The sequence below is a fragment of the Salvia splendens genome, unplaced genomic scaffold, assembly GCF_004379255.2.
Source record: "Salvia splendens isolate huo1 unplaced genomic scaffold, SspV2 ctg704, whole genome shotgun sequence".
NCBI classification, from domain to species: domain Eukaryota; kingdom Viridiplantae; phylum Streptophyta; class Magnoliopsida; order Lamiales; family Lamiaceae; genus Salvia; species Salvia splendens.
In genome coordinates this window covers 52,614-77,547 of record NW_024599372.1, presented here as the reverse complement: position 1 = coordinate 77,547, position 24,934 = coordinate 52,614, and the positions used below count along the sequence as shown (strand labels likewise).

The 24,934-nt window shown below is 40.0% G+C and overlaps 2 protein-coding genes and 1 pseudogene across 2 annotated transcripts; all 3 read right to left on the bottom strand.

The window, feature by feature from the left end:
* Nucleotides 1-853: 853 nt before the first annotated feature.
* On the bottom strand, nt 854-4,844 carry LOC121791018 (putative receptor-like protein kinase At4g00960). Its single transcript, XM_042189085.1, has 7 exons — nt 3,962-4,844; nt 2,635-2,772; nt 2,392-2,522; nt 1,804-2,014; nt 1,477-1,714; nt 1,231-1,390; nt 854-1,150 (listed from the first exon to the last, which is right to left on the bottom strand). Exons 1-7 carry the CDS (start codon nt 4,758-4,760, stop codon nt 854-856), a joined length of 1,974 nt encoding a protein of 657 aa, XP_042045019.1. The 5' UTR covers nt 4,761-4,844.
* A 2,363-nt stretch (nt 4,845-7,207) lies between these two features.
* Nucleotides 7,208-9,907, bottom strand: LOC121791019 (annotated as a pseudogene).
* Nucleotides 9,908-11,590: 1,683 nt separating this feature from the next.
* On the bottom strand, nt 11,591-23,390 carry LOC121791014. The gene is made up of 3 exons (XM_042189082.1): nt 23,250-23,390; nt 12,032-12,578; nt 11,591-11,899 (listed from the first exon to the last, which is right to left on the bottom strand). Exon 2 carries the CDS (start codon nt 12,575-12,577, stop codon nt 12,050-12,052), a length of 528 nt encoding a protein of 175 aa, XP_042045016.1. The 5' UTR covers nt 12,578; nt 23,250-23,390; the 3' UTR covers nt 11,591-11,899; nt 12,032-12,049.
* Between the last annotated feature and the right edge of the window lie 1,544 nt (nt 23,391-24,934).

The window sequence follows — 24,934 nt, the reverse complement described above, 5'->3', positions numbered from 1 at the left end:
GGCAATATGTCCGTACCATTGAATTTTTATTAGCCTTTTTGTAGTCATATTCTAAAGAAGTAAATGCTCTTCAATTACAACATAAATGAATTACCAAGGAGTTAAAACATACTCGCATCTTAAAAATTGATTTAGTTCACTATAAATTAATAACTTAATAAGCAATTCATAATAATTACAGAAATTTAAGTTATTCCAAAAGTTTAGGATCCAAAAAGTTATTTTGCACAAAAGAACTTTTTCGATCATAAACATTTACCTGTTCCAAAAGTGAATACATCTATCCTCTGGCATATTGAGGCAAAGGAGAAATAGAATCTACAAATTCACAATAATGAAACAAAATCCACTGTCATCACATAATTATACTCCACTTTCTGTGAATACATCTAACCTTGAATTGGGAATTTTCCTGTGATTAGCTTCCAATAATTTATAATTTAGAAAGGTTATGATGCGATTTTTAGGTTAAAGGAGTAATAAAATGTAAGCATAGTCGTACCTACTTTTATTGGTTTTGTATTAGTAGTATTAAAATCTAAGAAATTTACCACAATTAATGACATCTACTAACTTGGGTGTACATTTCATTGTCTCTTTAATATGGCCTATGCATCTTGCTAGCTATAGGTTATTAAGTTCAGATTTACTCTTCTGTTCCCATAAAACTCAGCCTATACTATACATATATCCTACTTGAATGTTTGGCTGGATTCAGAATTTCAGATGTTTTCACATTCACAGCATTATAGCCTATTCCCTTGTAACCAAAATTAGATTCACAAATTTTACTATATATCAATAAAACAGTACAAGAAATGAATGAAGAAACAAATTACTTTGTGTTTACAATTTAACGCGGATACAAATCACTGATCGTTGCTTCATTTCTGGAAAACTCAGTTGCTCTGATCTCATCGTTGCTACTAGGCACGAAAAACCCGGGCTGCAAAGGCACCGGGAAAGTGGAAGACAAGCTATTAAGCATCACCACAACCGAAGCCATCGTTGGCCGAACCTTTGCATTTTCTTGAACACACAACAAACCGATATGAATGCATCTCAGCATATCATTCCGAGAGGCCGAAGCAGACATCAATGCCGGATCAATCATCTTCTTCGCTGTCCCCGCACGCCAATTTCTCCAAGCCTGTATTACAAAACTGATGATTTTGCCACATCTATGTTGACATTTTAACTACTATAATCAATGAGAAATTTTCAACTTACAAAGCTAAGCATGTATTCTACATTCTCTCCATTCTCCACATTCTTGAAAGAGTTGTTACTCTGTCCGCTGATAATCTCCAACACCAGCACTCCAAAGCTAAACACGTCTGACTTCATCGAAAAATGCCCGTTTCGTGCATATTCTGGTGCCATGTACCCGCTGCCAAAAAGAAGGCATAATAAAAGAACAAGTTTTAACTTGATTGTGGATCTAACTAAATTGTTTAACATGATGAGTGGACTTACTAGGTTCCAACTATTCTGCGTGTATTGGCTCGTGTTTCATCCTGTGTGAACAATCTTGCCATACCGAAATCTGAGATTTTAGGGTTGTTATCTTCATCTAGGAGTACGTTGCTCGCTTTAAGATCACGATGAATTACACGAAGACGAGAGTCTTCGTGCAGATAAACAAGTCCCTTGGCGATGCCCTTTATGATCGTGTATCGGACGTCCCAGTTAATAGCCAAACGCTTCATCGGATCTATTTCTCAACAATATACATACATCAATTTTTAGTTTATAGAATTATGGTGTTTTTTATCAAGTGGCCGAAATGTAAGAAGGAATTACCAAAAACAGAGCAATCTAGGCTCCCATTATGAACAAATTCATATACGAGAAGCCTCTCCGGTCCTCGTAGTGAGAATCCCAACAACCTTACTAAATTTTTGTGCTGAAGCTTGACCATCAACACCACTTCATTCTTGAACTCCAATTCTCCTTGCTCTGAGTTTCTTGATAACCTTTTGACTGCAATTTGTTGACCTTTCCGAAGTTTTCCCTAAAATAAGATTATAATAACATGTGTAAAACTAAAGAATGAATAGTTTGCTAGTATTTTTATCTTTACAAATGGATGATTGGTTAATAAGAGATTCTAGTATATTATAGAGTCAATGGTATAGTATATTTAATGAATTTTAGGTAATTTCGATACAAAGAGACTTAAATGTCATTGTGAACTTGTTACAACTCGATCATAGTACACCTGATATTCTGATGCGAACTGAGATTTCTTATACAGTCATACACAAACACTGCAGGTTCCAAATGGTAGTTTTCTTACCAACTAAATTGGATCAATGTGCTAACAGGGAAAACTGCATAAAACTCTTCAAATTTTGGAGTTATATAATACAAGTAGGTTTTAGTATTTACCTTATAAACTGCACCAAATCCACCTTGTCCAATTTTATGACTATCGGAGAAATTGTTGGTGGCAGTTAGAAGCTCTTCAAAATCGAAAATAAGGGACTCTTCTGCACTTACATACTCCTCCTCATCTAATCCTATATAAAATAGTTAAACCTCATAAATGTTAAAATGTAAATATATGTTAGAAAACTGGAGTAATACGCATCACAAGATTGATTAAAATTTAAACCAAAATAATTGGATTACTTTGTAATGTGATGTGCTCTGTTTTCTTCTTCAATCTCTTACTGGCATAAGTGCCAACACAAGCAGCAATAAGCAGAGACGCAACAATTGGAACAAGAATAATGATCACTGTTCGAGTGCTATTACCATCGTCGTTGCCTGCAAAATCCACATTACAAACTCCTTTACATATTGGCAAAATTGACATTTGGTACCTATCGTTACATTTTTGGATTTAAGTGTTCCAATCACCGAAACTTTTTGCTGAAATAAAATGATTACTACTCAGTGATAGTAATTATCAATCATAGGACAAAATAAACCATTACCCTTATATTTATCACATAAGTGAAACAAAAACTCATATACATGGCACTATTTCAAAACTAAGTAAATAAATATCTCAACTTTTATCGGTTTGGATTTCAAAATAATCGTTTGACTTTGTAAAAAAAATGAATAGAAAAGGATAGTGTAATGTGAATCAATCCTAATAATTGTTTTAGTAATAATGTGGGTCCTACTTGAAATGGGACATTTATTGATGGACTGATAATAAAGACATTTAATCTAGGGGTGGACACACTAAGGCAAATGTTGGGGCTTTAAGCCCTTACCCAAATGTTATTTTTCATTTTTTTTCACTGGTACAATTTTTGAAATTTTCATAAGAAAAGGGCTGAGTTTGAGTATCTGACAATGCTTAAAGAAACAACAATGGTAGTTGTATGTTGAAAACTTGAAACGAATAAGAAGAGTATTGAATATTAGTAATATAATATTACTAGTCCTATTTACTATAGATAGCAGGCTACTAGCACTTTTTAAGGCTATATAAGTGTAGAGTATAGACTATAAGTGTCAAGCGTAGACAGAGAGTTTTTTATAGCTTCAAAATTTTTATAGAGATGGGTATCTTTTTAAAAACTAACCATTTTTTATTACTACAAGTTAAAGATAATTACGAGACTACTTTAAATTAAACTCATTCTTCTTCAAGTTAAAAACCTCCAAATTAGAAGCATGCTGATTATTTGTTTCATTCTTTAGGTTAGATATATGTTATACTAGTTTAATGTACTATAAAATATTTATGCACATCTATAGTTTTGTTGATTGTATTTTTCGTCCATAAAATACATTCCTACTCTTTAAAAATAGTAAAGTGACAGAAAAATAAAGAAAAAATGTAGTTGAAGTAAAAATGATACTCAAGTAGAGAAAATTATATATATTGAGTATATAAAATATGTGTGCAACGAAGCCCTTACAAGAAAAATTTTCTGCGTCCGCCCCTGATTTAATGGCCGACGAGAGAATATTAAACTAAGTTAATCGAACGGATTACCTGGCGATGACCGTGTCACTGGAGCCTGCACCGGAGGAGACAGGGGCGCTGCTATCATCGCTCGAACTTGCTCGATCCGACTAATATTATAAAAGGGATAGATAGTATATTCAAGATAACAGCCTGGCATATACACAACAATCCGTGACCTGTTATCACAACAGATCATTTGCTCCGACCTGATCAAGCAATCGGCGCAACCCGCCGCCGACAGATCCGGCACGCACTGCATCATCGCAAACATCGTCTGAAAATCCGGCGCCGTCCCATTCCCCGCCGCGATCTTCATCAGCGGCCCTCCCGCAGCCGCCTGGGCGCGAAGCTCCCTGAGCAGCACCCTCAGCTGCTGGTTGAACTGCTCGGGGCTGCTCAAGTTCTGGACGCCCCTGGAGCGGACACTGTATGACTGAGCTCCCGCGCCGCCGGATATGGGCTCGTCGGAGTAGCGCAGAGTGCACGCTTGACGGAAGAAGATCCCCTGTCTCCGGTTGGGGCAGAGCGACTGGAGAAGCGGGGCGATGGCTCCTCGGAGGCAGCTGCGGCATTCCTCCAGCTGGAAGTCGGTTCGGCAGAGTGCGCTGGCGTAGACTTGGTCCGGGGCTTGGCCGGAAGTGGCGTTGTAGTAAGCGTTGTCGGTGATGTTTGGTGCGAGGGATGAAATGAGGGAGATGAGATTGGTGCTGTATGTGCCGTTGGCGGTGTAATTGCCGCCGAAGCAGCCGTAGTTTTGGGCTGTTACGGAGGCGGAGAGGTTGGTGAGGATTGCCAGGATCAAGAGGAGACATGTTTGACTACTCATTGTCGTTTGAGTTTGCTTTCAAATCTGGGAATGGAAGTAAATATACCAAATTCAGACATGTTGGGTATTTTATAAGAGCTAGTGGCATAAAAGCATGCATGCGATGTAACGACGAAATATCCTTCTAATACTAAAAAACTATATGTAGCCCATAACTGATGTTACAACTTGGTGCGGAGATTAGAATTAAGTAGAATTAACATTTACATGCTATTTGCTAATAATTTATATTTACTCTCTGTAAAGTTAGTTTCCATTTTAATCTTAATATAATCAATTGTAAATAATACTACTAATGTTTAAATAGTTTTGGTGCTTATTGAAAGTTATAAATAAATTTCAGTTTAATATAGAGTATTTATTAAATTGCGATATTTCTAGAATAAAAATTAAAATGCTTTCAGAAAAGCTGAGATTTATTCTCACTTCAGAATAACATATCAACTCCCTCCCAAACTTCCGCATTGCTGATGCCCAAATTAGCTTCTAACTCAACCAAACTCAAACACCCTTTTAGTCTATCAACTGCTAGTAAATGTGATAGTGAAAATATAGTTGTAAAAGGATGTCAACAAACAGTCTATGTGTAAGTGTAATTGCATTATAGTAGTAAATCGTAATTTCAGACTTTTGCTAGTTGCAAGAAACATCGAGGCTCTCTCTTTGCACATTTTATTAGCAAAAAAAAAAAAAAAAATGACGCATGCTAAAGGCGTACAACTACATTGGGGTTTTGGAATTTTGTGCACCTTGATTTGTGAACCGCTATAAGTCTATAACCATGAAAGGCATTCAAGCCTTCTGAAAAAAAAGAATGAAAGATATTTATGCATCTTGTCCGTGTAAACTACTTCCTTCGTTCCATAGGTAATGAAGTCATTTCCCTTTTTAGTAAAAGTCAACATATTTATTCCTACTTACGTTTCCTCTCTCTTACTTTATTATCTTTTTATTTAATACATTATACATTATTTTCTTAATCTCCGTGCCGAAAAGAAATGCCCCATTACTATGGAACGGAGAGATTAACACCCAACAAAGATGTTTAGGCTTTGCATGCTCTTACACATGAACGAGAATGTATTATGTACTCATGAAGTAGTGGATGTGGGTTTTCATAAAAGATAAAGATGTAACACCGCTAGCAACAGAGCTTCATCGAACTGGACAAAGCAAAATTTCAACAAATTAAAAGACTAGGCAGAGAGAGAGCTTGACAACTTGAATATTGTGAATGTAGAGATTTTGGTGTTCTGTATAATGGACTTGACTACCATATAATAGGTGTAATCCAATGCATGATGAGGCAATTGAAGTTAACACAACTTAAGTCTGTCATCATTGCTAGAGTGAAACGACTCCACCGGGGGTTACAGATGTTACACGCGCTACTCAGGGACGCGTGCTCGAGTTGAACCTGGACGGACACACCTCACATCTAGGTTCGTTCACGTATGAGACTTCTATATGTCAGCCACATTTCCTTCGCCTCATTATGTTGGCGATGTGGCCACCTCTGACCACGGACCACGGCTCACGACCTCGGCCTCTGCATCCACGAGGCGAGGCAGCGGCGTGCGTGTGAGGTTTACCACCCATCTTTGTCCACTTTAATTATTATATGTAATAATTTAGCCTCTTAAATATAAGATTAATGAAGGCTCTAAAATCTATGTGGGATAGTTAATACACCTACTCACAATTGAAAAAGTATGAAAGATAAGAAGGGTGGTTAAAAGTATTGTTAGTGGATAGTGGGGTTCCACATTATTGTTAATGTTTAATGAGTTGTAATTGCATAGTGGTATAAGTTTTAATTAAATTGATATATAAGAGTAATAAGTTGTGGACAACTTTCCATAATGAAACAAATGCCACTGTCTTTACAAAATTGAGTGATGCTAAATGGCCATAATGTGGCCGGCCATAAAGATTTAATTTAGTCCATTTACATGAATAAAAAAATTAGAATTACCGATATAAACTTATATGTGTGTGAATGGACTTGTAAGTTGATACTTATCTTTGAATTCCATTACGAAAACACATTAATATCACGAATTACTGTATACGTTGAGCAACAATCAAGAAATGACAGTAGTAATAAGTTGAGCAAAAACTACGAAAGAGTAACACTAACATGTTGAGCAATATATAATGAAGATGATATAAAAGTAAAATCAAGTAGTATTAAACCAAAAATTTGAAAAAAAAAACAATTATTTTTGTTATTTAATTAATTTATGGCTGGCCATAATATGGCCGCATAGCATTATTCTACAAAAGATTATAGTACTTCACTTTTCCCATTTTGACCTTGAATTGGAAAATTTTCCTGTGATTAGCTTCCAACAATTATATTCCAAATTCAGTAAAAGCAAAGATTAATCGTTGGGAAAGATTATCATGCTATTATATTTCCTACTTGTATGTTTGGCTGGATGGCATTCACAAATCACAATAGTTTGACATTCATAGCATGATGACTCTGTTTTTTTCCCTTCTAACAAAAATGAGATTCACAAATTTTACAATGTATCAGTAAAACAGTAAAAGAAATGAATGAAGCAACAAAATTAAATTTGTTTTTGAAACACACGTGTTCACAAATGTTTAACGCGGATACAACTCACTGATCGTTGCTTCATTTCTGGAAAACTCAGTTGCTTTGATCTCGTCGTCGCTACTAGGCACGAAAAACCCGGGCTGCAAAGGCACCGGGAAAGTGTAAGACAAGCTGTGAAGCATCACCACAACCGAAGCCATCGTCGGCCGATCACTTGCATTTTCTTGAACACATAACAAGCCGATATGAATGCATCTCAGCATATCATTCCGAGAGGCCGAAGCAGACATCAATGCCGGATCGATCATCTTCTTCGCTGTTCCCGCACGCCAATTTCTCCAAGCCTATAAAAATACTCATGATTTTACCAAATCTTTATTGATGTTTTAACCACTCTTAATCAATGAAAATACTTGAACTTACAAAGCTAAGCATGTAGTCTACGTTCTCTCCATTTTCTACATTCTTGAAAGAGCTATTACTCTGTCCGCTGATGATTTCCAACACCAGCACTCCAAAGCTAAACACGTCGGATTTCATCGAAAAATGCCCATTTCGTGCATATTCTGGTGCCATGTACCCGCTGCCAAATGTACATAGGATATGTTTTCAAGCAACCGAAAAGAAGGTACTATAAAAGAACATTTATAACTTACTAGGTTCCAACTATTTTGCGTGTTTTGGCCAGTGTTTCATCATCTGTGAACAATCTTGCCATACCGAAATCTGAGATTTTAGGGTTGTTGTCTTCATCTAGGAGTATGTTGCTCGCTTTAAGGTCACGATGAATTACACGGAGACGAGCCTCTTCGTGCAGATAAACAAGTCCTTTGGCGATGCCCTTTATGATCTTGTATCGGCTGTCCCAATTAATAGCCAAACGCTTCATCGGATCTATATCTCAACAATATAAGTACATATATATATATACATCAATTTTTAGTTAACAGAATTTGGATGTTTTTTTATCAGGTGGCTAAAATGAAAGAGGGAATTACCAAAAACAGAGCAATCTAGGCTTCCATTATGAACAAATTCATATACGAGAAGCCTCGTAGTGAAAATCCCAACAACCTTACTAAATTTTTGTGCTGAAGCTTGACCATCAACACCACTTCGTTCTTGAACTCCAATTCACCTTGCTTTGAGCTCATTGATAACCTTTTGACTGCAATTCGTTGGCCACTCCGAAGTTTTCCCTATACAATTCATGCGTATATCAAACTATGCACTATAATATTTTTCCAATAATTTTATTGAATATGAAAGTTTGGTTTCAACTTATCTATAGTAAGATGATTAATCCCAAATTTTGCCTCTAGATTAAAGGCATATTTACCTTATAAACTGCACCAAATCCTCCTTGTCCAATTTTAAGTCTATTGGAGAAATTGTTGGTGGCAGCTACAAGCTCTTCAAAATCGAAAATGAGGGACTGCTCTGCGCTTACATCCTCCTCCTCCTCATCTAAGCCTATTTAAATCACATAAAATGTAAATATATGTCAGAAGCTAATATGCATCATAGTCAAATGATGATTTAAAAATAATTGGATTACTAATGTGCTCTGCTTTCTTCTTCAATCTCTTTCTGACATAATTGCCAACACAAGCAGAAATAAGCAGAGACGCAGCAATTGGAACAAGAATAATGATCACTATTCGAGTGCTATTACCATCATTGTTCCCTGCAAAAACCAGATTACAAACTCATTTACTTAATAGGCATAATTATCATTTAATACCTATCGTTACATTGAGTAATCAACGTGTAATTTGGGATTACCTGGCGATGACGGAGGAGACAAAGGCTCTGCTATCATCGCTCGAACTTGCTCAATCCGACTAATATTATAAAAGGGCTCAATAGAATATTCAAGATAGCAGCCTGGCATATACAAAGCAATCCGTGCATTGTTACCACAACACAGCAATTGCTCCGCCCTGATCAGGCAATCCGCGCAGCCCGCCGCCGAGAGATCCGGCACGCACTGCACCATCACGAACATCGTCTGAAAATCTGGGGCCGTCTCGTTCCCCGCTGCAATCTTCATCAACGGCCCTCCTGCAGCTGCCTGGCCGCGAAGCTCCCTAAGCAGCACCCGCAGCTGCTGGTTGAACTGCTCGGGGCTGCTCACATTCCGGACGCTCCCGGAAAGGACACTGTATGATTGAGCTCCGGCGCCGCCAGATATGGGCTCGTCGGAGTAGCGCAGAGTGCACATTTGTCGGAAGAAGATTCCTTGTCTCCAGTTGGGGCAGAGTGATTGGAGAAGCGGGGCGATGGCTTCTCGGAGGCAGCTGCGGCATTCCTCTAACTGAAAGTCGGTTCGGCAGAGCGCGCTGGCGTAGACTCGGTCCGGGGCTTGGCCGGCGGTGGCGTTGTAGTAACCGTTGTCGGTGATGTTTGCTGGGAGGGATGAAAGGAGGGAGATGAGGTTGGCGCTGTATGTTCCGTTGGAGGTGTAGTTGCCGCCGAAGCAGCCGTAGTTTTGGGCTGTTACGGCGGCGGAGAGGTTGGTGAGGATGGCCAGGATCAAGAGGAGACATGTTTGACTACTCATTATCGTTTGAGTTTGGTTTTAAAATTGGGAATGGGAAGAAATTAAATAGACCAAATTCAAACAAGTTGGGTTTTTATAAGAACTTGTGGGGTGGAATATATTGCATGCATGCTATTTAACAACCAAATCATTTTATTTAAAATCAATATGTACGTCAAAAGTTACTTATATAAAAAAAAGACTATGTAGGTCAATAGTTGACCTTATATAATGACAATATATAGGTCAATAGATGACCTTATATTAAAACAACGCGGTGTGTAGAATTAAGCAGAATTTAATATATTACTTTTAATCATTTTCAATTTTATATATTTATATAAACTCTGATATTTCTAAAAAAAATTTAAAGTTGTGCAATGCTTGGCAAGTTGAGCTCAACACAGAGCCAAATTTAGAAGGAAAACATGGATTGAATAAATATGCCGTAAACAGGACGTTCACTTACTGAGTCGTCGTCACTCGTCACATTTCATGAAAAAAATAAACATTGTAAACCAACTCATTCTGCCAAAATAACACTAGTATTAATTCAAATTTCATTGTATCTTTTCCTCCCAATTATTACTCATTCTCTAAAAATATTAGTAATACTCACACCGTCCCACAAGAATATGCACTATTTACTTTTTAATTCTTAATTCGTTCCACAAAAATATGCAATTTCTAATTTTAGAAACTTATTTCTCTCTAATGAGATGTGACTCATTCTCCACTAATAATATTTTAATTATTTTTTCGTTCTACCTCTATGTTACTTTACTAATTTTGCATTAAAACTCGTACTGAACCCAAAGTGTATATTATTTTGGGATGGAGTAATTATTATCAAACTTCATTCTATCTTCTCCCCTCAATTATAACTCATTCTCTTAAAATATTAATACTTCATCTCCATGATTTGAAGATTCATTTTGACCCGACACTGATTTAAATGAGCATTTTGACTCAGACACGTGCAAAAAAAAATTACTTGCAATTACCTTAGGACAAAAGAAGTACTCCCTCCATCCCTATAAACATTTGGTTGGCATGAGTTTTAATGCATAAATAGTAAAGTAAGAGATCTATAGAGAAAAAGTAATTAAAGTATTTTTTAGTAAAAAATGAGTCTCACCTCTACCTCTTTAGAGATAAAAAACTTTCCAAAATTAGAATATTTATAGCTTTTAGGGACAGATTAAAAAGAAAATTGTTAATACTTTTGAGGGATGGAGGGAGTATTATTTAACACTCCTATAAACAATAGTATGTCGTTTGTAAGAGCTACACTAGATTCTATCCTCTTGTTGACTCCCCAAGGTCCATACTACATATACATACCCAAGCCTTCCTTAGACGAAATCTAACTTTGAAATGGTGCTCAGCCTCGCAAATCGCAATCACCTGAAAGGACGAGTGCACTGGAAGATTTTCGAAGTCTGTCGAAAATACACCCCTTTGATAGTGAAAAATATAGGATGTCAACAAGCCCATCCAATTTGTGGTTGTAATTGCAACATAAATCGTAATTTCAGACTTTTGATAGTTGCTGTTTCAATTTGTGGTTGTAATTGCAACATAAATCGTAATTTCAGACTTTTGATAGTTGCAAGAAACATCGAGGGTCTCATTGCACATTATAGCCAGAAAAGCAAAGGTGCAGGTTATGGTATAACTTAAGACCGATGAAGTAGCTTACAACACAAATAATAAGTAGACTTATGTAATCAAAATTTAAAAATGAAAACTATCACGACTAAAGATAAATTTGTTAGTTATTGGAACTTGATAATTAACATACTCCAATGACCCCTGTCGAGAATGATGCAGATTTTATATCTACTAAAGCAATGTGAATAGATGAAACAAAACCACTAACCTAACTCTGCTACAACTCTCCACCCTAGAAAGGTATCAAATGTTTTGTACATCACTCACCAGTAATCCTCTCTAATCCAAGTGCTTTGGATACTGGATGCTTCTACAAGTATTTCCTCTGTAGTCTGTATTGAACAAAAAAATGCAGCTCTGCAACAGCAAAAACTCAAAGTTAATCACATTGCTAGAACAATAACCTTCAACAATCAGCAACAAGTCTGATTGATTTCTGGAAATATACAAGTTCGCTGCAATCAACAAGATATGATATGCAAGACATACCCACTCATTTGGTCTTTTTTACTCAGAAATTCTCTTGTTTCTTGCCTCTGCTTTCCAATGCCTTCGGCTGGATCCATTTGCTGCACTACTATCCGAAATTGGAGTATTTGAAGGATTTAATAGTGGATTTTCTTGATGGCCGCCACCATCCACAAAGGTCGCTGAACTTCCGCTTGAAATTACAGTGCCACCATTATTCAAAGGACATGTTTCTGAGTTCTTGTGCATATGGGCTGTCCTGGCATCTTTCTTCCAATCTCTCTGACAATGAATACGGGTCAAGTAATCTGGGCCATGACCCGGGGCAATTCCGCTTACTGAAATATCAACTTCCAGAGGTACAGATAGAAACTCAGTATGCAGCTGCTGGTAATGCACAGGTGTTGATTGATCAATACTTGAAGCCTTTCTTAGATCAGCTTCTTGACGCTTACGAGCTCTATATCTACGTTGCCTCTCCCTATTCTTCAAACGACGAACCGAAATATCATCAGGACTTCTAGCAGCTTCTTTTTCATCATGATGCAACAACAGAGAACCATCCATCCTGGAATAACCACAAGTAAAATACAGGTTAGAAAGACATGTGTTTCAAAAGAACATCAAGTAACTCTTGATTGCACAATTTACTTCATCCATATTGATTTTCAATAAAAATTTAATTCCACAATGAACAAATAAACTGGGTTTATTTTTCTGTAAGCAATCACCACACGTAAAGGCATAAGAGGCACAGAAACGTAAAAACTGTTCCAATTAGAGGAACAATATATAGGTGCAATGGAGACTTGAGATGACAGAAACGTAAAAACTGCTCCAATTAGAGGAACATTATATAGGTGTAATGGAGACTTGGAGATCCTCTCAGATAGGAACATACAAGTATGTAATGTTTCTGAGAGAATGAGAGTATGGATGCATGTTTAAATTAATATCCAAAGTTAGTGCCATGGGGAATATAACTTTGAAAATCCTTTAAATTTGAGCCTGAGGTGTCTTCAACCACAACATGTAGATCATAATTTTTCTCCTTGAAAGATGAATTATAGCTTCTACTAAGGTATAAACTTACACAATATTTACAACACATCTGACCAGCTTAAGGAGGGTAGGCACTTGGCACTTGAAAGAGAGAATTTTTCCATATCCTTATCTTTAAGAAAGTATGTTTGAGCCTATAAGAAACAGCAAAGCAGACCACATGTACACTTCACATGCAAAATTGCAATAGCTATAACATAAATATAGATGATCCAGTACTTTATATCCACCAGATGGAAAATTTGACAGTTGAAAAGAGGGTAAAACAATGAAGGTGGTCATTGGCAGATAGATCTTTATGAAACACTGTTAGCAACGCAGCAGATATATTCAGTTGGCAAGAGATATTATTGAGAAAGAAAGAAATAAACCACTAAACGGTAGCAGTAGGTAACTAGATATGGCTTGAAGATACACTAAAACTGATGGTAGCACTAGTATCCTGTTTTAAACAACAGCTGAAGAGAATTAACTCAGTGGAAGTTATCCTATTGCTTCTTTTAGTTGCAAGAATTCAAGAGGTTGGTAAGTTTTCTTCCCAAGTGCTATTGACTTAATGTTAGCCACTTGATTCAATTATTCTAGTTTTTTCATAAATGATACTCCCTTCATCCCTCACAGGTATAGCACATTTGACTTGCATGTGTGAAAGCCAAACATAGCAATTGTGCCACACTTTTGAAGGACAGAGGGAGTATTAACAACACCATAAGTATGCGTTGCAACTTGCATGTGTGAATGCCCAGACTGCAAGCATCACACATGATGTTGTCAAAAACGCGCCTGGGGCGCAGGGTGCATGTGGCTTGGCTGGAACCGCCCCTAGGTAGCCACAGCGAGCCAGGGGCTGCTGTGTGATCCTGGAGCGTTCGTGACCTTTCAAATCTTTAAGCATTAAAACCTTCAAACGCCATTAAATCTTTTTTCCCTAAAATTACTAAAATACAAAGAACGTTGAAATCTGACATAATCCTTCAAATCTCCAAAAATAATCTCTAATGTTCCTTTAAAAACAATGAATGTTCCACAATTCTGAATACGGCTCATTTTCAGCATTCTTCTTCTACTCAAATTCTTCCTTGTTCTTCGACTCAAAGGTTTCAAATCCTTTCTCAATTCAACTCACATTCTCCCAGAATATTTGAAGAATGGAAAAAATCTATTAGAAACAGATTCATGTTTCGAATTCCACCTGTGACTTTTCTTTTTATTTCCAAGGTAAAAAACATACTCCCACCGTTTCCTAAAAATAGGAACTTTTGAACGGCACGGGTTTTAATAGTACAAAATTGGTAAAGTAAGAGAGAGAGAAAGGAAAAGTGTGTTAGTGGAAAATGGGTCTCAACTCATAGAGAGAAAGAAGTTTCCTAAAATGGAAAGTTTCTATTTTTAAGAATCATACCAAAATGGAAAGAGTTTATATTTTTAGGGATCAAAGGGAGTATGTTTTTTACTTCTGTTTTCGTTTTCGAATTCCACTTGCAACTTTTGGTAATTGTCTTTTTTAATTAATCCCAGTGACTTCCATACAGAAGTTTCTATTTCTAGTGCAGATTAACTGATTTTTGGAACTGTTAGTGCACCCGATTAGAGGGCCCACACCCTATCGCATCGTGTCACACATGTATTTTAAATGTAGAAGTTATGGATACAAGAAGATGGCTAGTCCTCTGTGGCAGTCTTTGAATAACCACACCACTACTTAGGGGAAAATAACTGACAGTGATTAAAATCACCAATTCTTCATATAGGAGTTTTCTGTATCAGACTATCAGGATTAATCAAATCTGCATCAAAAACTACTTTATAATGGCTCCTCCATTCATGAATTAATCATTGATCTCTATATGAGAGCCAGAGACGAGAAATTATCAAACGCATCACCTTCATGTGATTCATCACAGTTTCTATGAGGGAATTGCTAGAGGAGTTGAAGTCGTGTACTACTATTAAGAATAAATTAAAGACTGAAGACAGCTAAATAAGCTTTGTTTTTACCATTTTAGCATTACTGCTCAGGCTGGAACACAATCTAACGATGTCTCCTTGGATGATCATAACTTGCATGCATTCTACAGTAGTATTTTCCAATAATCAAAATCACGAAATCATCAGAGCTCGCATCGGGCCATACCCTTTCACAGATATGAAGTTATTAGATCTCTGTTATGATCTATTTCGAGCCATTTATTTCCAGTTTAGCTAAGACACATGTTATGATGAATCGGCGAATTTCTGATGTTAGTGAATGCAGGAAAAACGCAGATCACGACACAGAGAATTTACGTGGTTCGATTTACTGAGGTAAATCTACGTCCACGGGAAGAAAAGAAGGCAGAGTTGTATTGCTTGATCTGTTTTCTACAGCTTACAATACAGACTTGCTATTTTGTATTTTATCTCTAGAGATCGAGAGAATGTAACCCTATCTATCAGATCTAGGTTCTATTTATACAAAGGACCAAGATCGTGGCATGCAGCTATTTACTAGGTAGTGGATGTCGTGGAGATCGTGGCGATCTTGCATGGGTCCACTATCCTGCATGAGTTAATGACTGCTTGACACCACTAAATAGATCGTGGGTGTAGTGGAGGTGGAAATCCTGCATGAGTCCACTATCTCCTAGTTCGGTCAAATACTGAGACCGAACTGCTGAATTATGGCCGAGCAGCTTTTGCCGATCTGAGAGTAGAGCTTGATGCCGACCTGAGAGCAGAGTTTGATTGGTTGGCTTTTACCGAGCTGTAGGCTGGGGCCGAACTCTTTGGTTGTGCCGAACTGAACTCTGATACTCTTTAGTCATGCCGAACTGATACTCTTTCTTGGGCTTTAGGCTGATGGGCTTTACTGCTGTTGGGCTTGTTTAGTACCTTGTTTAGTACGTACTCCATCACTACCCCCCCCCGGAAAGCGAAGTGAATTACTTCGGCATTCTGGATAAAGGTACGGGGTAAGTCGATGTTTGTCCTTGGTCTTATGAAGTGAACTCTTTTTTGACCGGACTCGTCTGTGGTCTGATGAAATAAACATCTTTGACCGGACTCGTCTTTGGTCTGATGAAATAAACATCTTTGACCGGACTAAGCTTGTGTCCTAATTTGGCGAGTTTTATCGCTCGGATCGGACTTTCCGTTGTCCTAATTTGGGGATCGGACTTTCCCTTGTCCTAATTCGGCGAGTTTTATCGCGTGGATCGGACTTTCCCTTGTCCTAATTCAGGCAAGTTTTATCGCGAGAATCGGACTTTCGTTGCAGTTCGTTTCAGACGAAGTGCTTGATTTTTAAGCCGAATTGTGGTCTGGTATCCTCTTTAGAAGCTTGGACTTCACAATCGTTGGCTTATTGCAGCTCGTTTCAGACGAACTGCTTGTTTAAGCTGAATTGTGGTCTTGTATCTTCTGTAGAAGCTTTGACTCACAATCGTTGGCTTGTTGCAGCTCGTTTCAGACGAACTGCTTGTTTAAGCTGAATTGTGGTCTTGTATCTTCTGTAGAAGCTTTGACTCACAATTGTTGGCTTGTATATGTTCTAAGAAGGGGATCAGCCTTCGAAGAACAAGATACCTCAGTACCATTTGTAAGAGACGACACGCACAGAGACAGACAAAACACACAAAAACGCACAGAGACAAATAAAGACCAAGTAAGCCAAATAAAGCACATTGACTGAACAGGACTCAAGACTGACTGACCGGACTGTCTCTTACAAATGGAACTTTTTGAGGTTGGAAATGTGCCATGTTCGGGGTACCTGTTCTCCTGACATGTGAGCCAATTTGTAAGACCCTTTGCCGAGGACTTCTGTCACCCGATACGGACCTTCCCATGTGGGTTCGAGCTTGCCCAGCTTTTCTGCTCGGCTTACCTCGTTGTTTCTCAAGACGAGATCTCCCACTTGAAATTGCAGCTTCTTCACCCTTTGGTTGTAATACCGGGCTACTTGCTCCTTGTACTTGGCTGCTTTTATGCATGCCAATTCTCTTCTTTCTTCGGCAAGATCTAGCTCGGCTCTCAGTCCGTCGTCATTCATTTCTGAGGAGAAATTTAGAGTTCGGGGACTGGGTACGCCGATCTCCACCGGAATTACGGCTTCAGTGCCGTACACCAGACTGTACGGAGTTTCACCGTTGGAGGTTGTGGGTGTAGTTCGGTAGGACCATAGGACTTGAGGGAGATTTTCTACCCATTGTCCTTTGGCTTGTTCTAACCGAGCTTTTAACCCTTTCACCAGGATACGATTTGTTACCTCCGTTTGTCCGTTTGCTTGTGGATGAGAGACCGAAGTGAACCGCTGTTGAATATTCAGCTCTTGGCACCAATTCTTGAACGTCTTGTCGGTGAACTGAGTCCCGTTATCCGAGATGAGGATGTGGGGTATGCCAAATCGGCACACTATGTTCTTCCAGACGAAATCCAATGCCTTCGAGCTCGTTATCGTAGCTAATGGTTCAGCTTCTACCCACTTTGTAAAGTGGTCCACGGCAACGATTAGGAATTTCATTTGCCGAGGAGCTTGAGGAAGTGGTCCCACTATGTCTATGCCCCATTGCATGAAAGGCCAAGGGCTTTGCATAGTGAATAGATCGGTCTGCGGCATCCTTGGGATATTTGCATGGATTTGGCACTTCGGGCATGTCTTGACGAGCTGCACTGCTTCTTGTACCAAGGTTGGCCAATAATATCCCCATCTTAGAACTTTTTTAGCTAAAGCTCTAGCTCCGATGTGGCTGCCGCACGATCCTTCATGAACTTCTCTGAGGATGTAGTCCGTCTCTTCTGGTCCTACGCACCGCAATAACGGCTGGAGGTAAGACTTTCTAAAGAGGACTCCTTCATGAAATTCGTACCGAAGTGCTCGGCACGTGATCTTCCGAGCTTCTCTCTTATCCTCGGGCAATTGTCCTTGATCCAGATACTGCAAGATCGGCGTCATCCAGTTCGGCGAGCTGGACACTGAATGTACCTCGGCTTCATCAATGCTTCGATGCATTAATTCTTCCGCCTTTGAGCTCGGATCTGAGGCCAACTTACTTAAGGTATCTGCTCGGCTATTTTCCGCCCTGGGAACGCGGATTATCCGAAAATAGGAGAAACTTCGGCTGATGCTTTGCGCTTTGTCCAAATACTTCTTCATTCTCTCGTCACGGGCTTCACTTGTACCCAACATGTGATTTACTATGACTTGTGAATCACAATGGACTTTGAGAGATTTGACGAGCAGACTTTGCGCTAACTGGAGTCCGGCAAGGAGGGCTTCGTACTCGGCTTCATTATTAGTAGTGGGGAATAGGAACCGAAGTGAGTAGGTTACCTCGTGTCCGTCGGGAGCGACGAGTAAAATACCAGCTCCACTTCCCATCTTGTTTGAAGCTCCATCTACGAATCCGCTCCAGCAGTCTGGCGGCTCTACTTCGGATTCCAAGGGCTGTGCTAGTTCGGCATTGGCAGAATTTTTCTGTTCGGCAATGACAGGGATTGCTTGATCGAACTTGGCCTCTGCAAGAAAATCTGCCAAGGCTTGTCCCTTGATGGCTTTTCGAGGTAGGTACTCGATTGAGTGTTCTCCCAGCTCTATGGCCCATTTGGCGATTCTGCCTGATGCTTCTGGCTTGGTCAAAACTTGCCGAAGAGGCAGATCGGTTAAGACGCATACCTTGTGAGCATAGAAGTATGGCCGCAGTCTCCTTGCTGCATTTACTAATGCCAGAGCAATTTTTTCCAGAGGTTGATACCTTGTTTCTGGACCTCTTAATGCTCGGCTTGTAAAGTAGATGGGAAACTGCTTTAGGCCTTCTTCTCGTACAAGCACCGCGCTAATGGTTTGATCGGATGCCGCTAAGTATAAGAATATTACTTCGGCTTCGGTTGGAGCAGAGAGAATAGGAAGCTCGGCTAGATAACTTTTGAGCTCGTCAAAGGCCTTTTTCTGCTCGGCTCCCCACTCGAACTTTGGTGCCTTTTTCAACACCTTGAAGAACGGCAGTTGCTTTTCGGCTGCTTGGGAAAGGAATCGATTCAGTGCGGCTAGACATCCGGTTAGCCTTTGCACGTCATGTATGGACTTCGGCATTGCCATGTTCTGAACGACTTGAACTTTTGAGGGGTTTGCCTTGAGTCCGTCCTTTGAAACCCAACAACCCAGAAACTTTCCCGAATCTACCAAAAAGGTACACTTTTGGGGATTAAGTTTGAGGTTGGCTTTCTTGAGCACGTTGAGAGTGGACTTAAGGTTGTGCTCGTACTCCGAAGTGCTTTTGCTTTTGACGACTATATCGTCAACATACACTTCGACCTCCTTTCCAATCAGGTGCCGAAAAAGCTTGTCTACCATCCTTTGATAAGTGGCTCCGGCATTCTTTAAAACCGAATGGCATCTTTTTATAAGCGAAAATGCCGAAATCGGTAATGAAAGCTGTTTTCGGAGCGTCACTCTCATCCATCAACACTTGGTGATATCCTTTGTATAAATCAAGAAAACAGAAAATTTCGAAGCCGATCAAAGCTTCTACTTTTTTATCTATATTCGGAAGGGGATAGCAATCTTTGGGACAATGCTTATTTAGATCGGTGAAATCTATGCACATCCGCCATCCTCCTTCCTTTTTCTTGATCATGACAGGATTGGCCACCCACGAAGGATACTTCACTTCGAATAACACATCCGCCTTCAATAATTGACGGACTTCGTCATGGATGACTTGACTTCGTTCTGCCGCAAAGAGTCTTTGCTTCTGTTTTATCGGCCGGACCGAAGGATCAATATTTAACCGATGAGTGATTACCTCGGGGGGCACTCCGGTCATGTCCAACGGAGACCATGCAAAGACGTCTTTATACTCCTTGAGGAGCTGGATGGTTTTTTCCCGAAGTAGAGGCGTTCCCGCGAAGCCGATCTTAACCGTTCTGGATGGATCGTCTTCGTACAGCTGAACTGTCATCGAGTTCGGCTCCGGTATGACTTCGGTCATCGCCTCTGACTCCGGCTGCTGTGATTGCTATGCTTGATGGTGCCGATCTGACTGCTCGGCACTTCTAAGCGCAATTTGTAGACATTCCTTTGCTCTCTTTTGGTCACCTCGGATGACCGCTATCCCTCCTTTAGTAGGGATCTTGATGGTGAGGTGATAAGTAGAGCAAACGGCCCGAACTGTGTTGAGCCAGTCTCTCCCCAGGATGATGTTGTACGGGGACCGAGCTTTCACCACAAAGAACTCGATCATCGTATTGGAGCTTGTAGGCGCTTTTCCCACCGTGATCGGAAGGCTGATAATGCCTTCAGGGCGGGTGTCCTCCTGGGCGAAACTTTTCAGAGGAAGTGGAGCCGGACTAAGCCGAGCTGGATCCACTTCCATTTTATCGAAACATTCTTTAAAAAGAATGCTGACTGATGCTCCTGTATCCACAAATACTCTGTGGATCAGTTTGTTTGCCACTCCGGCTTGAATGACAATAGCGTCTTGGTGAGGAGAGATGGCTGGGACGGGATCGGCATCTGAAAATGTAATCACTTCGTCTTTCTTCAGCCTTTTATGTGTTGGCTCCTCTTGATTGGAACCTCTGCGTTCTGCTTTTAGGGACGACTTAGTCTTCCCGGCAGGGAGAGCATCAATAGTCTGGATTACTCCATCATATTGCGGCTCGTCGTCGTCTTCGGGATCCTCATGCCTTTTCGGATCCTGAGGATTGCAGTTCGCACCTCTCTGCCATTTGTTCTTTTTCGGCTGCTTGCTTTGGTATTTTTTAACGTTCCTGTTTTCACAAGAACATCAATACCTGCAGCCAAATCTCGGCACTCCTCGGTATCGTGTCCGTGGGCTTGATGGAAGGAGCAATATTGATCCTGAGGTCGCCGCACGGCTGATTTCGTCATCCGCTTTGGTCTTTCGAACATATCGGAATGTAGTTCGAAAATTTCCGCTCTTGACTTGTTCAGCGGTACGAACTGAGCAGGCGGCTTCTCGGGGTTGAGACGGGGTCCCAATCTGTCTCGCACCGGAGCCCTTTGAATTCTTTCAAATGGAGTCCGGCGAGGATGCCCCTGATCGCTATGATCGGGCTTCCTTCTGTCTCCTCGGGACGATGAGCTGTCTAACGACCGTTTGCGACGGTCTGCCTCATCGGCCCGGGAGTACTGGTCCACAATGTCCCACATTTCCTGAGCTGTCTGCGGACCGCACTCAACGAGCTTCCTGTAGAGAGCTCCAGGCAGGATTCCATTTTGGAATGCCGAGATGACAAGCAGATCGTTGAGATCGTCTACTTGCAGGCATTCCTTGTGGAATCTTGTCATAAAGTCGCTGATTTTTTCGTCGCGACCTTGACGAATAGAAAGCAGCTGAGCCGAAGTGATCCGGGCTTCCGCTTTCTGAAAGAACCTCCTGTGGAAAGCATCCATTAGATCTCGGTAGGATCTAATGCTGCCTTGAGGAAGGCTGTCGAACCACCTTCTGGCGTTCCCGATGAGCAGCTCGGGGAACAGCTTGCACATGTGGACCTCGTTGAGACCCTGGTTCGCCATGTTATATTGATAGCGTCCCAAGAAATCATGAGGATCCACGAGTCCGTCATAGGTTATCGACGGAGTTCGGTAGTTCCGCGGCAAAGGAGTTCGGGTGATATCGTCCGAGAACGGAGTCTTTAATGCTCCGTACATGGCGAACCCGACATCTCTTCGGTACGGAGGAGATGGAGTTCTCCTGTGGTTCCGGTACCGAGGAGGAACAGGAACATGTCGGGGTTGAGGATTCTTTCTCCTGGAAGACACGTCACTACTGCGGGTAGTGACTTTCATGCCTAGATGAGGAGGGAGAATCCGTCGTTGTCTTCTCCGGCTGTTGGCTCTTCTGCAGGAAGGTTAAGAACTCCTCCTGCTTCTCGGCCAAGAACAGCTTGACAGCTTCATTTAAATCGGGCTGCTGGGAAGACTCGGTGCGATGACTCCTGGAGTGGCTTGTTCCTTCTTCGTGAGAACCGGAGGTAGATGTCTCCCGAGGCCGTTTTTCAGACCTGCGAGCTGGACTAGCTTCCTCACGGTTATCACGAACGGTATTATGGGTGTTATGTGATCTGGTATGCATTTTTTTGGGGTGGAAAAAGGGTCAAAAATTCGCTTTATCACAAATTTGGTTCTCTGTTTCCCACAGACGGCGCCAGTGATGAATCGGCGAATTTCTGATGTTAGTGAATGCAGGAAAAACGCAGATCACGACACAGAGAATTTACGTGGTTCGATTTACTGAGGTAAATCTACGTCCACGGGAAGAAAAGAAGGCAGAGTTGTATTGCTTGATCTGTTTTCTACAGCTTACAATACAGACTTGCTATTTTGTATTTTATCTCTAGAGATCGAGAGAATGTAACCCTATCTATCAGATCTAGGTTCTATTTATACAAAGGACCAAGATCGTGGCATGCAGCTATTTACTAGGTAGTGGATGTCGTGGAGATCGTGGCGATCTTGCATGGGTCCACTATCCTGCATGAGTTAATGACTGCTTGACACCACTAAATAGATCGTGGGTGTAGTGGAGGTGGAAATCCTGCATGAGTCCACTATCTCCTAGTTCGGTCAAATACTGAGACCGAACTGCTGAATTATGGCCGAGCAGCTTTTGCCGATCTGAGAGTAGAGCTTGATGCCGACCTGAGAGCAGAGTTTGATTGGTTGGCTTTTACCGAGCTGTAGGCTGGGGCCGAACTCTTTGGTTGTGCCGAACTGAACTCTGATACTCTTTAGTCATGCCGAACTGATACTCTTTCTTGGGCTTTAGGCTGATGGGCTTTACTGCTGTTGGGCTTGTTTAGTACCTTGTTTAGTACGTACTCCATCATGTTACAACAGCACTTTCTTACCTAAGTTTCTCTTATTTGATATATCATGTAAATTGTCATTTTCCTGAGACTTTCTTCATCAATTTACTACTTTCATTATTTTCAAATGAGTTAGCATAAGAAATGTGTGAATCAACAATAAAAGCTCAGATTCCCCATTTCACAGAGATAAAAATCTTAGTCATGATCTCGCAGCTAAATCCGTTCACGAGGTATACATATACATATTAAGCAACAAATTTTAGTAATCAATCGAGATTACACATCGATGCATTGCGTATATAGAAATCACAAAACACCCTAATTTCTACAACCACGCCCCTACAAAAAAAAGAGAAAAATTTACCTGGTTGAAGATTCCCCGATGAAAAAAACAGGTGCCAGGAAACACCATGAACAGACCGCCGTAGCTAGGCCGGAAGATTGAAGAGGAGATGGACGATCGAGAAATGGGATTGGTGAGCTAATTTCAGTTGCTTTACGGAGAATTTCTTGGGTTCATAATTTGATAAAGTCAAAGCTCCCCTAAAAATAACAAATTAATTTTAATTTAGTATACTTTATGCTAATCTTGCTTTGTCACCAAATTTCGTTGTTTAAAGATAACCTTCGACTTGTTATAAATTACTACTGGTATAGGATAAAAAAAATTATTGATAATGTTTGGGTATGATATGAGTACTTGATATTTGATATATAAATTAAAAAGGCATCTGCGAACTTTGTCAAACTATCATTTTTGATATGTAACATTTGAAAATATGTCCGTTAACTTCGACTTAATATCATTTGAGCTATTATTTTTTTTACAGGAATATCCTCAGAGCATCTATAACGGGTGCCATTAGCTAGAAGCAGCTTGTGCCGTCAGCACGACACGCGACGAGCTCGCCGTTGATGAAAGACCACGCACTCAGCCTACTCCAATTTAGTTTGATTAGTAGTTCCATCGATTCATAGATTAAACCGTGAACTGATAGTTCCATTGCTTCGATTAATGTTCCCATTTTAGGATTCAGTGTTAAATTGAGGTTGGTTGAAGTGTTCTTTCGAACTAATGCTACGAAAGAATCTAGAAACAAATTTATCATTCAAAATATCCTTCATCAAAGGTACATATGTACAGTCGCCGCCAACTAATTGGACTTATGTCCGGCCGTCGTCTTATTAAGATTAGGCTAAAAATTCTAAATCGTGAAAAATATACTATCTCCGTATTTAAAAAAAAAAACTTTTAAAACGGTACGAGTTTTAATACATATAAAGTAAGATAAAAGAAGAGAAAATTTGATAAAATAAGAGAGACAAAGAGAAAATTTGATAAAGTAAGAAATGAGAGGAGAAGAGAAAAAAATAATAAAATTAATGTTAGTGGATCGTGGGTTCACTTAATTATAGTGGTATAAGTGGTAAATAAATTGATACTAAGATTTTCTGGAATAGAAAGTTTGAAAGTTTCTATATTTAAGAGATGGACTAAAATGGAAAGAATTGTTATTTTTAATATTCGGAGATAGGAGTCTCATTATTCACAAATCTAGTCTTAAAGACCGAACTAGAGACCAAATTAGGGCCCTTAGATCTAGATTTTAATGGATGAGATTAAACCATGTCTCATGAATTTCGCTACTTCATTATATAAGCAATATACTTCAAATTAGGGGTATTTCGGTCAAATTACATCTAGGGTAAAAAAAAATATCAACCCTGCTTCTCCTCATTCACGCCGCTCCTCTTCTTTCTCATCTCTCCCGCTCTTTTCTTCTTCAAATCGAAGAATACTTCTCCAAATCGAAGAATTCTTCTACTAATCGACGAATTTTCTACAACAAAGCGACGAATCTTCTTCTACAAAGCGGCGCTCATCTTCTACTCCAAACCGACTCTCATTTCTACTGCAAATCGACGCTCAAACGTTGTTTCTCTGCCAAAATCGATGACTCCGCAACTTCCTCTTCAAAATGGTTGATACTCGAAAATCTTCGACGGAAAATTCTGGCCACCAGTTGCGTTCCGGCCGAACTTCTGGTG

What these genes read in the sequence shown, in the direction of transcription:
- LOC121791018 (XM_042189085.1), bottom strand. Translation starts at nt 4,760, where the DNA reads ATGAGTAGTCAAACATGTCTCCTCTTGATCCTGGCAATCCTCACCAAC. An exon ending in CCTAGATTGCTCTGTTTTTG is followed by an intron (nt 1,715 to 1,803) that starts GTAATTCCTTCT and finishes GTTGAGAAATAG; the next exon opens with ATCCGATGAAGCGTTTGGCT. An exon ending in CGCAGAATAGTTGGAACCTA is followed by an intron (nt 1,391 to 1,476) that starts GTAAGTCCACTC and finishes TCTTTTTGGCAG; the next exon opens with CGGGTACATGGCACCAGAAT.
- LOC121791014 (XM_042189082.1), bottom strand. Translation starts at nt 12,577, where the DNA reads ATGGATGGTTCTCTGTTGTTGCATCATGATGAAAAAGAAGCTGCTAGA.